Source organism: Coregonus lavaretus (genome assembly GCF_964263955.1).
Source record: "Coregonus lavaretus genome assembly, chromosome: 11".
NCBI lineage: Eukaryota > Metazoa > Chordata > Actinopteri > Salmoniformes > Salmonidae > Coregonus > Coregonus lavaretus.
In genome coordinates this window covers 19,700,473-19,716,402 of record NC_139998.1, presented here as the reverse complement: position 1 = coordinate 19,716,402, position 15,930 = coordinate 19,700,473, and the positions used below count along the sequence as shown (strand labels likewise).

The window sequence follows — 15,930 nt, the reverse complement described above, 5'->3', positions numbered from 1 at the left end:
AACATGTATTGACTCAAGGGTGTGAATACCTATGTAATCTAGATATTTCTGTATTTAATTTTCAATAAATTTGCAACAATTTCTAAAAACATGTTTTCAGTTTGTCATTATGGGGTATCAATTTAATCCATGTTGAATTCAGACTGTAACACAAAATGTGGAATAAGTCAAGGGGTATGAATACTTTCTGAAGGCACTTTAGTATTCATTTTCTATATCTGTGACCATATTGTCCATGAGTTTCTGGTGGATAGACCATATAGTTCAAGAGAAAATGGCCTAACTAATGAAAATAGCATCTAATCAACAATGGCATTATTTTCAATTAACTCTGCAACTCTTCCAATAATTGACTTTTTTCACAACTGCCACCAGTTTTGCAATTTATAACAAACACATCTATTTTACTAAGTGTGTAAAAAAATATATATAAAGGATATTTAATGTTGAAACCCTCATTAAAACACCACCGTTATTCACTAAGTTGATACTGTATTTAGTATAATGTTTATAGCTTTGTTATAAAACATTTTATTGTAAATGTTTTATTTATTTAAATTATTTTATATGTGATAAGCAATGTCCGCTCTAAACTGCGCACGTGCGCATTCGCGCACTTCTTCCAGAAGTGCTGCGCAGAAGAAATGCCATACTGCGCAGAAACTCAAGAGATTGAACTTCACTGAGTTCGCCCCATTAGTTTGCACTATATAGATCAACGTTTTTTCTGTGATCGAATCAACATTATATGAGCCCCCTTTTCAATGCAACAAACCAAACCAAAACAAATCTAACTTTGCAAGATTGAGCGCAACGGAGTACAATTCTATTGGGGGGTAACCCACAAGCGGCCTTTCAATCACCCGCAAGTGAATGGCTTTTCAGATCCGTTCAGATCAGAGCGCAGAGCCGCAGGTGTGCACATTTGTTGATATTCTTTACTAGTTAGCGAGTTATTAGCCCAGTTATAGATAAGTATAGGTCAGCAATGGGGAGTTACTGCTTCCTACAAGAGCACAAAACATGTAGGCTACATTTCAATCTGTCTTTGAAAAGCCAGTCAGGTAAAACGCTTATGTCTTAATTAAAGGGGCAGTGTTGTATTCTGAGACCGGCTTGAATATGAAAACAAGCCAATAGGCAGAGTGGTAGTCTTCATTGTCTAATTCTCTGTATGGTAATAATAATACATTTTATTTTGTAAAGTGGTTTCTTGCATCATAAAACAAAATACAATGCAATTTACAGTCACCTATTTTGCCCATGGTGTTACAGGCCAAGTAAAAAATCATGAATTAATGTCAAGCCCTTCATAATGTAAAAACGTTTTTAAAAGTCTCATGCAATGTAGGCCTGCATTGAACACCACATACAGTATATGCTACTGTAGGCTATATCATAGAAATCAAAAGCTATTTCCACGTGAAAATGTTATGGGATTTGCTCCATTGGTTTTGTTGCTCAAATAGCCACAATAGCCTATTAGCTACTGTCTAAAACTGTAAGGGTACAGCCTCAGTGTTCACTGTAAACGTGCACCGGAAGTGGCACAAAATTCTCACAATGTTCAAGTTTCTGCTCACAAGACCTACAATTTGCTCAGTGCCCACAAAAATGTGAGGGAACATTGGTGATAAGGCCACAAAGCGGGCCAGAGAATTACAGACGCCTGTGATCATCTGAAGTACCCAAAACGGCCACTAGATGTCATATTATAAAATTGCCCCCCAAAATGTGAAAGTTAACAAAATTCTGTCAAGTTTACTGATAAACTTAGAAAGTTTCCAGTAATATACCCTCCCTTTGCAACCCTAGTATTGATACAGTATCCTCCTGTTGTCCTGTACATCCCTAACACCCTGTATGTAACACACCCTTGTTTTGTCCGGTTCAGTACTCACAGGCTCATCGAAGGCCTCCTTCTTGTCCAGCATCTCTCTGAGTGTCTGCAGGATCTTAATGCACAGCTTTTCCTCCTTGTCCATCAGCTTCTTGGTGTGTTTGATCAGTCTGAATGACAAAGGGAAGAGTACAGGCGGAACATCAGTACCATGGCTTTAAGTCATCTAAGCACACCAACAGACGTGTGACCTATGACTTATGACTGGAAAATCGTGAGGACACAAAACATTAAATGAGACAATTTATTTTTGGAAACATTTTGGAAGTCTAAAGTAAAACACGAACCAGAACAATGGACGGCCAAATGCAAACTTTGCACTGGTGTAAATGCTCAGTAAATGCAGCCCATAGATTGTGTTTGTGATGGTGTGTCTGATCAGTGTCTGTGACTGCATCTGTACCTCTGCCACACTCACTTGGACATGAAGGCCCCACTCTCACAGCGCAGTCTGGCAGCCTCTGGGAACAGCAGCTCAGGGCTGTGTAGTACATCCACCAACACAGAGAACTCAGCCTGCACCATAGGACTGAACTGCTCCTCTAGACACGCCACCACACCCTGGACACATGACACAATGTATACAATACCTCTGCAGTATAGCGTGTGTGTGTGTGTGTTCATGCACGTATACATATGTGTGTGTGTATTCCAGTGGAGGCTTCTCAGAGGAAGGGGAGGATAATAATCCTACGCAGTGAAATATTGTTTAAAACTATACGAAATATATTTACATGTCACCAAATAACTGATTAAAACACACTGTTTTGCAATGACCGTCTACAGTAGCCTCAACAGCACCATCTAGAATAGCACCATTGTGTAGCCGGAGAACAGATATTTTCCATCCTCCTCTGGGTACATTGACTTCAATACAAACCTAGGAGGCTCATGGCTCTTACCCCCTTCCATAGACTTACACATTAATTATGACGACTTCCAGAGGACGTCCTCCAACCTATCAGAGCTCTGGCAGTATGAAGTAACATCTTGTCCATCCAATCAAAGGATCAGAGAATGAATCTAGTACTGAAAGGCTACAGCTAGCTAGCACTGCAGTACTTAAAGTGTGGTGAGACGTTGACTCAGAGAGATAGACAATAATTGAACAGTTTTGATTTTGAAAAAACGATTTTCTTCAAAAATGAAGGAGAAGCAGCAGAGAGTGCGAGAGCTAGCTATATTTTGTTGTATTTTTTACCTTCTTAGTTTACCTTTCACTTACTTAGATAATGCAGTTAATTTTACCTACTCAACCTCTGACTCAAACAGAGAGGAATGCTATTTATGTTAGCTTGCTGGCTAAGGCTATCCAACACTGCAACTCTTCCAAGTCAAGGTAAGCTTTCGTTTTATAGATGTATTGCCACCGGGCCCGCCGGTGTAACTGCTAAACATTTTGCTGTACACTGTACTGCATGATTGTACACATGGATTGGATTATGGGTTTACGAGTTAGTTCTAGTTTGTTGACTATAAACTTTAAGATGGTAACAACGATGTAGGCTGTGTAGCGGTTAGCGGTCATAGAATGAAGGTTTGGCTTGGAGAGGTTTTTTGCATCTGGTCAGAGACAGCTGTTGTGTTGTGCACTGAAGTCCACAAGCGAAGGGAAAAGGTGAAAGGAGGAGTACGTGTAGATGCGAGAAGGAATTATACAACGAGCAAAGTGATGATGCTGTATGTGGCTGCTATGAAAGTGAACTGTGTGTGCGGGTGATCAGGGGTGTATTCATTCTGCCAATTCTGTTGCAAAACGTTTCTTAAATGGAAGCAAACGGAATGGGGATGGACCTACCGGAATTTGTCCAATAGAAACTCTTGTTTTGGACAAATGATTACACCCCAGATCAGCTGGATGCAGGCAAGAGTGTGCAAGGCGGTATTGAATGTTTCACTGTCTCTGTCACCTTGATCACTCCAATTTGTCTCTCGACCTGTGCACCTACATTATAAACTTTAATTTTTAAGCTAGGTTGTAGCAACTTCATGATGGGTATTATATAGGGCAAATTCGAGTATGATGTAGTAGCCTAAACCTATGGATGTTACATTGAACTGGGTGAACTGGGTGAATGGAATATGAATGACAGTCATCCAATATGCTGTAACAGAAATAAGGCCATGCTCATAAATATACAAAACCGTCCCCCCTAATCTTGAACGGCAAGAACCGCCAGTGGCGTATGTGTGTGCATGCATATTTGTGTGTGTTTGTTATCACCTGCAGCTTCTCGATGATGCTCTTGTAGTCAGGCCCTCCCAGGAGCTCCTTGCGGAGCCGGGTGCGTGCGGAGATCCTCCAGTCCTTGACAGCACGCTCCACCCTGTAGGTGTGGGCCTTCAGAGACAGAGTGTTCACCTGGCTGTCCAGATCCACCGGGATGGCTATGGCACGCGCCTTGGCTGGAGAGGAGACAGGGCGGAGACTTTATAACTAGGAACTGAAGGAGCCTCAAAGTAGGAGTGCTGATATCAGATCAGATTAGCCTTGTAGACCATATTGAATCGCTTTCTGAAGATGGGCCCATATCTCTCCCAGACACACACATTGACACAAGCTGACATGACACCCAATCAACCAACAGAGAAAGGCATATAGGCCTACTTTCTTTCAATATTGCCTGCATACACAGTGGTGACAGACTAACATATACAGGGTTTATTGGATGATATTTAAAATACTTGCAATGTCTCCATGTCATTATAAAAATCACTGACGTTTCCAGTCTACCAACCTTAGTCAAGGCCTGTCAAAGTGCAATCATCGGGCTGCGAGACTCACCCACGTCAGCCAGTGTTTTGATGCAGCCCTCGATGTTGTTCTTCTGGGCTGAGCTGATCCAGGTGCAGTTGTAGATCCTGAAGGAGGACTGGAGCAGCTGGATGAAGATGGGCTGGTGGGTCTGACATAGGAGAGAGAGGAGGGGATAAACAGTCACTAAAACACTCCAACAAATACTTCAATAGCACTCAAAAATGTTGTGCAAGCACCTATCAAATGGATAAGCATTTGCCTGAAGTGCCTGAACTGACTGAATTGAAACACAAATGACCAACTCTGGTCCACTGTCCACTACTCTTAAGTAAATCCAACGTTTGGAAGTGACCTGGGGAAGGTATTTAAATGCCCATGTACAAGGTTAACCTCTCTCCCAGCCGTACCTGCAGGTTGGAGTTGTTGACAGGGAACTGGGAGCTAAAGAAGCCCTTGACGATGGCCATCACTGTCTCCGTCACGTACCTCTCCAAGGGAACGTTGGCATGGTTACGGTCTGTGGTGCTGTTGCACACCTAAAACCATAGATGAGGAGAGGGGGATGTGAAGTCTGTCACTCAGGAGTGAGGGGGGAGAGACTTACCTGGGGTATCTCTCATTTTGTTGTTGTAATATTTTATATGACAAACAAAAATATGCATAGACAAAAACATTAGACTAAACTTAACATTTACATACATACTGTACATATCCACAAACATTAATAACATCACACTTGCTCAGACCCACGTTCCCACACCCAATGTTTCTAATGCTTGTAAGACTCAGCCTCATATGACTTCAAATTGTGTTCTGTTGTTTCTGTCTGTAGCCAGATTTTTTTCCATATTTAAATAATAAAGCATTTGATTCTTCCATTCTCTTAACGTTGGAGTATCATTTCACTTCCAGTGAACCCCCATATGCCATGTCTTGAAATATGCAGATAGACGGATTAAAAGTCACCTTGAATTGTACAATTTCTGACAGTCAGTTTATTGTAATTGATAGTACTCCCAAAAGGCATTAATTATTGAGTCATTGTTAGTTTTACACTTAAGACATGACTCTGCCATTGTGCTGTAGAATGTGTGAATTTTAATCTCTTGTATAATAAAATCTATACATTAGTTTATACAGGATTAGGCGTACATTTTCGTTAATTGTAATTTCGTTCGTTATGTTCCAACACTCCCTCCATCTTTTGCCAATATCAGTTCTTTTTAAGTCTTGTTCCAATAGTTTATATTTTTGAATAAGAGATTGTCAGTTGGATATGCTCTCTGCATGGTTTGGTATACATCTTACCTATCATATAACTTTATTTTTCTGATTCAAATAGGATTGCCTCAACATCGCTCTGATGTACAAAAGCTTTCAGGTCAACATTTTGTGATATAAAACTTTTAAGTTGCATATATTTGAAAATATCTACATTGGTCATTTCTTTTTAATTTGGTAATGGAAATGATTATACATGTATTTCCTATTACCAAGTCATTTACGGTTTCTATGCCTTTAGGTTTCCATGTGGACCAATTTATCTGTGAATTCTGAAAGCTATCCAAGGATTGTTCCATAGGGTTGTGTTTTTAGGGAATGATATTGGTTCTTGTAGAATCAGTTTCATTTTCTTCCATGTTGTTATAGTGTTGTTAATTATGAAGTTGTTAATGTTCTTAGCTACATCCTTTGAAAACAGACACGTGAAAAGATGATGGGGAAGAGCATGTGCATCTTCAATATTGTTCCTCTTTAGTGCATTTAACAATATGTCACAAGTAATTGCCTTGGGTGGCGAGTTGATACAATTCCAAATCTGGAAGGTTAAAACCACCCTCAGAATAAGGGACAACTTTGCTATTTATTCTAGGAGTTTAGTCTGTTATGGCCGAGTATACTTTTTTAAAGAATGTCTTCGGTGGGGTAATTGGTATTACTGAACTTTGGGAGCCTAAAAGAGGTTTATTCTACCTGTAAGACTTATGAGGAGATTGTTCCATTTAATTAGATCTACATTCATGTTGTTGAGTAATGGGATAAAGTTATCTTTATATATTTGTTGTCACTTATTAAGCATCCTGAGGATTTAATATGTTTTTGTGGTCCACTTAAAGGATTGTTGTAGATCATGAGTTATCCCTTTTCATGTTGCCATAATTTCAGAAGTAGTTCAGAATATATTTTTTACATTTACAAAAAAGATTTTAGTCATTTAGCAAACGCTCTTATCCAGAGCGACTTACAGTTAGTGAGTGTATACATTATTTAAAAAAAAATCATACTGGCCCCCCGTGGGAATCGAAACCACAACCCTGGCGTTGCGAACGCCATGCTCTACCAACTGAGCTACATCCCTGCCGGCCATTCCCTCCCCTACATTGGACGACGCTGGGCCAATTGTGCGCCGCCCCATGGGTCTCCCGGTCGCGGCCGGCTACGACAGAGCCTGGATTCGACCCAGGATCTCTAGTGGCACAGCTAGCACTGCGATGCAGTGCCTTAGACCACTGCGCCACTCGGGGGGCATTGAGTTAACAAGGGGGCATTGAGTTTTCCATATTATTCTGGTGTATAAAGGAGATCGTCATTAAATACGTTTAGTTTACCAATACCTGTTACGTTTGGGTACTGTCTAATTATTTCTGCAAGCGGTTCAATTCCCAGTGCAAACAGGAGGGGGGAGAGAGGACATCCCTGATAATGTATGTGTGTATATTTTTGCTTTAAGACATGATATAATATTTTTATTAAATGTATTATTTCAGCTGGAAAGTTGAATGCTTTCAAAGTGTAGGGACTGATCAGAGCCTGAAGGTAAGGAGGTGCCGTTCCCCTCACAGCTCCGTAGGCAAGCACCATGGTCTTGTAGCAGATGCGAGCTTCAACTGGAAGCCAGTGGAGTGTACGGCGATTGTGTATGTGTGCCATTCAGAGGATGAATGGACAAAACAAAATATTTAAGTGCCTTTGAATGGGGTATGGTAGTAGTCACAGTCGTAGTAGAAGTAGTAGGTGCCAGGCACACCGGTTTGTGTCAAGAACTGCAACGCCGCTGGGTTTTCCACACTCAACAGCTTCTCGTGTGTATCAAGAATGGTCCACCACCCAAAGGACAACTTGACACAACTGTGGGAAGCATTGGAGTCAACATGGGCAAGCAACCATGTGAAACGCTTTCGACACTTTATAGAGTCCATGCCCGACGAATTTAGGCTATTCTGAGGGCAAAAGGAAGGTGTTCTTAATATTTTGTACACTCAGTGTATATTTTGTGTTCATATCAGTGCAGATGAGGGAGAGGACACAAGGAAACTGAGGAAAAGGAACCGGTTTTGAACTATTGAGACACAACCCTGGTAGTGCTATGAGGAGGACCTTAGTGAGGACGTTACCCGTGCCATGTCCACCAGGAAGTTCTCAAAGAGCTTCCAGATGTGGTGGCTGGTGTAGATCTCCTTCATCTCTACCTCTGTGTCCACGTAGCAGTGGATCACAAAGTTCACGTAGGCTGTCTTCACCTGGGGAGGGAGGGCCAATAGAAACAATGTATTCAGATGAATGGCAGGTGTGAAAGATTACACTGAGGTGAATGAATGCTAAGCTATATCAAGGCTGGCTGTTCTGGAATCAAATGTTATGCATGGGTTTGAATCAACGAAAATAAACCTCTGACCACTCTCTGTATGCAAACAATGGGTGCTTGCCAATTGTCTATAATGAAATACTATCCTGTATTACTTTCCCTCATCTGCACTGATGCGAAACAGCTGAACAGATTAATTCCAATTCACAGTAAGCGTTTACCAAGCATCATGCCACTTTTACCTATCCTCTGTATATTCAGATTAGTACAGGTGAGGCTGAATACAAGGGTAGTAAATCACATTAGAATACTGAATCACACCACAGCACCCAATAACACAGCCTCTCAATATGACCCATCCCTTCTCCCGTACCTCAGGGATGCAGTCTTCGTGGGTGACCACTTTGACGATGTCGTCGAGGGGCAGCAGGGAGTTACATTTCAGCTCGGTGTAGACGTTCTTGCCCTCGGTGCAGACGGCGAGGAGCTCTACCAAGGTGTTGTGGTAGGCCAGGGCGCCGCTCTCGTCCCCACGCTCCCGCTCGCAGCACATCATCTGGAACAGCACCGGGAAGGAGGAGCGGTCGTTGTAGAACACCAGCACGTCCTCACCACCGTTCACCAGCTGGGGGTGGGATGGACAGAAAGGGAGACAGACGAGTGGAGGTTAGACAGGGAATACGGGGTACCAATATTGACCATTCGATATGATATTGATAGTTTGCTATTGATATGAGCAAGACATAGTGTGATATTGGTTCATTCTTCCTGTTAACCTAAACTGAGACTCAACATGCAATGACTTCCTGTAACGCCCTCAACCAAGATTCCGACCAACGTCAATGGGAGTGGCAAATTCATTAATTCATCCACAAGGTATTTTCTTTAAGTAGTCACATTTTAAGTTTCTCGTGTTTGAAACATCTCTAGCAAGCCCTGGCTAGTTTGGAGATAACCATGCTATTGCGTTATGTCTCCACAGCAAAGACAGCATCATCATCATCATCATCCCCCTCTCACCTCGGTCATGACCTTGTCCTGGCACTTTTTCACGTACTTCCCGTCGGCCTTGACGATGGTCTGGAGGAACTTGAGGTACTGGACGTGTCGGCCGTGCGTCTCGATGCAGTGGACAAAATGGTGGACCACGCGGTCGCTGATCTCGTTGCACAGGTGGAAGTTGTTCATGAAGATGTGGCGCATGGTCTCAGCCTCCAGGAGCTGGAGAGAGGGAGAAGATGTGTACAGTGAATTCACATCTGGATCTCCAGTAATAGAATGCATTTATTGAGTTGAATAATATTAAGACATGTGAACAAACACGTATGTCCCGTGTATGTGTTTGTGAGTGTGAGTCCATGCATGCATGCATACAGTGTGTGTGTGTGTGCTCACAGTGTGTGTGAATGAGTGTGTGTGTGTTCGTGTGAGCGTACCCCTGGTGTAAGGAACAGGTTGAGGTATTTGTGGAGCAGAGCCTGGTTCTGGCTGTTCCCTCTACAGAAGTTCTGCAGGAACACATGGGCCAGTGTCATGATCTCATTCATCTTCTCATCACTCTGGGGACAGACAGGAGTCACAACACTGTTTCACAACTGCATCACCACAAAATCAATCCATACAGACGGTCCAACAAAGCTCCAGGCAGCGTTTATCTATCCAGTCAAGCTTTATCCAGGTAAATTCTGGTTAGTGAGCATGACAAAATCCATGTAAGGCTTTGAGGCGCCTCATTTGAAGCATTTATTTTATAATCCCAAATGGACTCGGTGTGTTTGACACTTACTGTAATTACTGAAATCTCTAAACGTGATGATGTGCTCACCTTCTCATAAGGTATCTGGAGCAGGTCCAGCACCACAGAGTGAGCCCCCATGTTTTTCAGTAGCCTCTGCTGCTGCACACAACTCTTCTTACTGGGGTAACACAGCTTACTGAGCCGCAGCAGGATCTACTGACCACACACACACAGATCAGACAAACATACAAGCATTTAACGGCTACATAGCAATAAGTCTAAAAAAACACTTGATTTTTCAGATGTTACTGAACCTCATTCAATTCAATTCTATGTATCCCCTCAGGAGCATTTAAGAAAGGCAAGTCAGGTTACAAGTCAGGCAAGTCCAGCTCATGTTGGCCACACATTGGCCAGTAATGTGAGGTCTGTAAATTGTCAGTGGGCAATCAATGACCCCAGCATCATGATGTATATTCAAAGACTGCACTGACTGTAATTGATTATGCTGCCAATACCAAACACAGTATAAGGGGACAGAATGGCAGCCCACCTCTTTGACGATGTTGTAGTTGTTGGCTTTGTTGCTGTCTATATGGGGCTTCACATCCCCATCCTGTACTGGACTCAGGATCCCCGCCTCCTGTCAATCACACACCACACAAAAATACATTTGGATTTTTGACTTGGATATCGAGTTAGGATTCAGACCACCCTTAGCCATTAGTCCTCTATGATGTGTGGCCTGTAGGGGGCATACTATACCGTACTGCAGTATAGTGTACTGCAGTATAGTGTACTGTGCAGTATAGTGTTGTACCTCCATGGTCTGCTCCTTGCCCTGGCTGTCTCCTATGTCCTCACTGCCGTAGCCTCCACTCTTCTCCACCCACAGTTCAGACTTCTCCACAGTCAGCCTGAGCTGGTCCAGGTCGGTCTTGATCTGATTGTAGTTCTCCACATCCTGCTCCGACACCAGCAACTGGACCTGTAGGAGACCACAGAAACACACACAGTGAGATCAGACACACACACAGATCAGGCGGACGCACACGCACGCACCAACTGTGCCTTTACCTGTTTGAAGGCCTGTAGGACCTCGGCTCTCTGGCTGAAGTGTTTGAACATGAGCTGCAGCGAGCCGGACACCAGCGGGGGGTAGTCCTGCATGATGAGGTGGATCAGAACCCTCAGAAAGGTCCTGCCTCCCTCGTCATCCAGCTCCACAGCATTACACTCTGACCTAGAAGTACCAGACACAGGGTTAGACAGAGACAATGTTAGACACAGAACGACGCTCTGAACTGAAAGCACCAGACACAGGGTTAAAATCAAATCCAATTTTTTTTTTTTACGTGCCGAATAGAACGGGTGTAGATTTAACGTGAAATGATTGCTTACGAGCCCTTCCCAATGATGCAGAGTTAAAAAAAGAACAAAACAATTGTAACACAATAGGAATAAAAAACAGGGGTATGAGGTAATTGAGGTATAATGGTGTGTGTGTGCATGTGTGTTGTGTCGGTGTGTGTGTGTGTGTGTGTGTGTATATATGTAATGTACAGTGCATTCGGAAAGTATTCAAACCCCTTGACTTTTTCCACATTTTGTTACGTTACAGCCTTATTCTAAAATGTATTAAATCGTCACGACTCCTGTGGCTGTGAGTGGACCATGTTAAGTCCTTAGTGATGTGGACGCCAAGGAATTTGAAGCGCTCGACCCGCTCCACTACAGCCCTGTCGATGTGGATGGGGGCGTGCTCTCCCCTCTTACTCCTGTAGTCCACGATCAGCTCCTTGGTCTTACTGACGTTGAGGGAGAGGTTGTTGTTATGGCACCACACTGCCAAGTCTCTGACCTCCTCCCTGTAGGCAGTCTCATCACCGTCGGTGATCAGGCCTACCACCGTCGTGTTGTCATGAAACTTGATGATGGTATTGGAGTCGTGCATGGCCACGCAGTCGTGGGTGAACAGGGAGTACACACACACACACACCTGAGGGGCCCCCGTGTTGAGGGTCACTCCGAAACATTACCCGCTAAACCGCGCTTCTTAACACCCGACCGCTTAACCCGGAAGCCAGCTGCACCAATGTGTCTTAGGAAATACCGTCCAGCTGGCGACCGAAGGTTTTAGACAGACACTGGCACACACAGACATATACACTCACAGACAGCACTTTTCTCTGAACTAAAACCACAGTGCACCCTTTTTCTCACACACACACACAAATGCATATGCACACAGCTTACTTACCTTCCAGCAAACATGGTCTCTGCTTTTGCTGCAATCTCATCAATGTCTGGATCTGAAACTGTGCAAAATATTGTGAAATCACTGAACCCAATTATAGAAAGCCCAATTACAGAAAGTCATTAGTGACTGTGACAGCACAGCGCAAACAACCGATTACAACAGTAATCAACAAACCAGCAGGATTCCCCTCAGGTATTAACTGAAACACTCAAGATTCCCCTAGCCTGGTCCCATTTCGAGCATAGGAGTTGGCAAGACAGTACAAACAGATCTGGGACCAGGCCAAGATGTCCTTATGTAATGGTAGAGCATTACCTGACATTGAGGGGAATTCAGATAATGACATAGAACTGTCCGATAGATTACTGTCCCCAAACTCTTTCTTATAGATGGACAGCAGGTAGGTGATCCTATAGTCCAGTCGCACACTCAGAATGAACTAATGGGAGAACAAGATGGAAGCAGATAAAAGGATCACAATGTTAAATACCTCAAATGTATACAAAGCTAAAATAGGGAAATCAGAGACCTTAAACAGTGGATACCAACTTTTTGTTGTTGCGTTACCACACATGGTATATATCAGGGGCAGGCAACTAGATTCAGCCGTGGGCCGAGTTTTGTCGAAGCGGATGGTCGGGGGGCAGGAACAAAATTATAATAATTTGTACACTGCAAGTAGACCACAACTAAGCCCAAAAATAAATTGCATTTGAAAATAACAATAATGGCATACCTTGATTGCATTGAGTCACGATCACATCTCTTTTTCTATTTGTGGGAATACTTGGGAACAGATTTCCTAAATGAAACTCATTTCTAGCTGAATTCCTGGTGATTTTTTCAACAAAAAATTATCACTCGCAGGCCAGTTTTGGTCAGCCTGTTGCCGACCCCTGGTATACACCATCCAACTAAATGCTTACTTGCAGGTTCCTTCTCGACAATGCAACAATAAGAAATAATAAAAGTTAAGAATACAAACATAAAGTAAATGGCCCAGTAGAATAGAAAACATTTTAGCATATGTATAATACAGGAAGGAACCATTTATAGTACAATATTGTACCAGAAGTATACAATCAATCACTTCCCCTCAAGTATTCAAAAGCATTGGAGACAGGTATAGAGAATTTGACCACAGCCAGCCTCAAGCCACTACATTACAACAGTTACAGGTAACTGGCCCTCCAGACCACATGGTGGCGCTCCACTCACCTGTAGGATCTCAATGATTTTGAGCTTGGTGTCCATGACCATGACATCCTCGTTGTCGGGCAGACAGAGAGGTTGTTTTCCATCCTGGAGGGACGGGGGCGTGTTCGGGAGGTGGTGAGGCTGGACTTGCCCTCTACTCAGCACCATTTGAGTCATCATCTCCCCCACGCCGTGGATGGTACGCAACACATTGTTCCCTGGAGGACAGCGAGACCATGGAGGTGTTCATTGGGCACCAAACATAAGGAAACAGACTGAAAAAGAGAGGGACTACCTGGCAACATTTTCCATTGTGTGTCCCGTGTAGCTCAGTTAGTAGAGCATGGCGCTTGCAACGCCAGGGTTGCGGGTTCGATTCCCACGGGGGACCAGTATGAAAATGTATGCACTCACTAACTGTAAGTCGCTCTGGATAAGAGCGTCTGCTAAATGACTAAAATGTAAATGTAAAAATGTGTCCTAATGAACACAATCTAGGACATACAAGCTCTTTAGACTACAGTAGGTTTCATAAAAAGATGGGGAGCAGAACCCATGTCTCTTAAAGTTGTTTCTGATTGTGATCTGGACACTGTCATCTACACTGAACAAACATATTAACACAACATGTAAAGTGTTGGTCCCATGATTCATGAGCTGAAATAAAAAAATCCCAGACATTTTCCATCCGCACAAAAAGCTTATTTCTCTAAAATGTTGTCCACAAATTTGTTTACATCCCTGTTAGTGAGCGTTTCTCCTTTGCCAAGATAATCCATCCACCTGACATGTGTGGCATATCAAGAAGCTGATTAAACAGCATGATCATTACACAGGTGCGCCTTGGGCTGGGACAATAAAAGGCTACTCTAAAATGTGCAGTTTTGTCACACAACACAATGCCACAGATGTCTCAAGTTTTGAGGGAGCGTGAAATTGGCATGTTGACTACAGGAATGTCCCCCACAGCTGTTGCCAGATAATTTAATGTTCATTTCTCTACCATAAGCCGCCTCCAACGTTGTTTTAGAGAATTTTGCAGTACGCCTAACCGGCCTCAAAACCACAGACCACGTGTAACCACGCCAGTCCAGGACCTCCACATACGGCTTCTTCACCTGCGGTATCATCTTAGGGGGTGTGAGGGGGTCCTGAGAAGTATTTATGTCTGTGTGATAATAGCGTCTGCTAAATGACTAAAATGTTAATGTAAAGCCCTTTTGTGGGGATAAACTCATTCTGATTGGCTGGGCCTGGCTGCCAAGTGGGTGGGCCTATGCCCTCCAAGGCCTACCCACGGCTGCAACCCTGCCCAGTCATGTGAAATCCATAGATTAGGGCCTAATGAATTTATTTAAATTGACTGATGTTCTTATATGAACTGTAACTCAGTAAAATCATTGAAAATGTTGCGTTTATATTTTTGTTCAGTGTACTCATATAACATATCTACTGATGTACCATGTCATATACCTATCTATATTGTATTAATCAATATGAAATGTGCATGCTTAATAAACGTGGTAAACAAATAAATAGTTTTGTGTTTTAATTAGATGTTTTAATCCATTAATTAATTCACTCATTCATTCTCTGTGAGACTGACCTGCCTCGGGGCTCTTGCTGAGCTCGGCCATGTAGGTGAGTGGGTGCTGGACAAAGTCCAGGATGGCCAGCAGGGTGCGCGTGAGACGCAGCAGCTCACTGAAGCTGTAGAAGCCAAAATAAACCAGGTTACGGGCCAGGTGCACCACCTACAGGACAGGAGATGAGAGGGATGAGGATTTCCCCACAGAGACCAGAGTTAGACAACTTGAAAATCAGAAAGTAATCATGTCTATCACCATCTTTGTGATGGGTAGGGTGGTCACCACTGGGTGGGGTGGGAGAACGACTGTTGTAAGAGTTGTATTATTGTGTATGTGGTGTTGTATTGTAAAATGTATTGTGAAAAACACAAAAAAAGAAAGTGAGCATGTCTATATCCATAGTTTGGATTACAACCAATCACACAAATAGTTGTGTACCATCTTTTACCTCCAGAGTCAGTTCATTCTTCTCTTCGTCTCCAAAGGGAAAGGGCTGACTGACCACGTCCTTGAGGTATTCCTCTACAAACTCCATGGTGGGGGCAAACTTCCTCTTCATCTCCTCTCTGGAGGTGTCAGTGAACTCATACTCATACCTGGGGTGACAGTTATAGAGGATAGTTATGGTATAGCATAGCAACTCTAGTCTTTACATGAGAAACGAATGAACAGAGAAATCACTTGTTCAAGTTGTTTAAAACTGTGAAATAGACCTTCAGCCTAGAAAATCTGACTGCAATGATTCTGTAGAGAAAAGAAAGTGCTGTCGCTACCTACATGCATTAAAAAATGTAGCAAACTGAAGATGCAATTAATCTGCGATGATTCTCTACCCAGAGGTCATTTTCTTTCAGGTGGTGTGCCAGTTACAGATACGTTATTGCCAGATCCACAGATCCCAA

General features: G+C 43.0%; 1 protein-coding gene across 2 annotated transcripts in view; it reads right to left on the bottom strand.

Annotated features, from left to right (window-relative positions):
- LOC311136775 (inositol 1,4,5-trisphosphate-gated calcium channel ITPR2-like) overlaps positions 1–15,930 on the bottom strand; it is a 124,085-nt gene that overhangs the window by 63,699 nt on the left and 44,456 nt on the right. For both annotated transcript variants that reach the window (XM_084171046.1, XM_084171047.1), the window contains exons 20-37: positions 15,477–15,624; positions 15,046–15,193; positions 13,461–13,657; positions 12,558–12,681; positions 12,243–12,300; positions 11,060–11,225; positions 10,803–10,970; positions 10,536–10,625; positions 10,070–10,195; positions 9,681–9,803; positions 9,265–9,465; positions 8,618–8,869; positions 8,054–8,179; positions 5,066–5,194; positions 4,686–4,806; positions 4,125–4,306; positions 2,319–2,461; positions 1,902–2,010 (exon numbers count right to left, since the gene is read on the bottom strand). In XM_084171046.1, the coding sequence (XP_084027172.1) occupies positions 1,902–2,010; positions 2,319–2,461; positions 4,125–4,306; positions 4,686–4,806; positions 5,066–5,194; positions 8,054–8,179; positions 8,618–8,869; positions 9,265–9,465; positions 9,681–9,803; positions 10,070–10,195; positions 10,536–10,625; positions 10,803–10,970; positions 11,060–11,225; positions 12,243–12,300; positions 12,558–12,681; positions 13,461–13,657; positions 15,046–15,193; positions 15,477–15,624 (2,611 nt within the window). The remainder of the gene's footprint in view (positions 1–1,901; positions 2,011–2,318; positions 2,462–4,124; positions 4,307–4,685; positions 4,807–5,065; positions 5,195–8,053; positions 8,180–8,617; positions 8,870–9,264; positions 9,466–9,680; positions 9,804–10,069; positions 10,196–10,535; positions 10,626–10,802; positions 10,971–11,059; positions 11,226–12,242; positions 12,301–12,557; positions 12,682–13,460; positions 13,658–15,045; positions 15,194–15,476; positions 15,625–15,930) is intronic.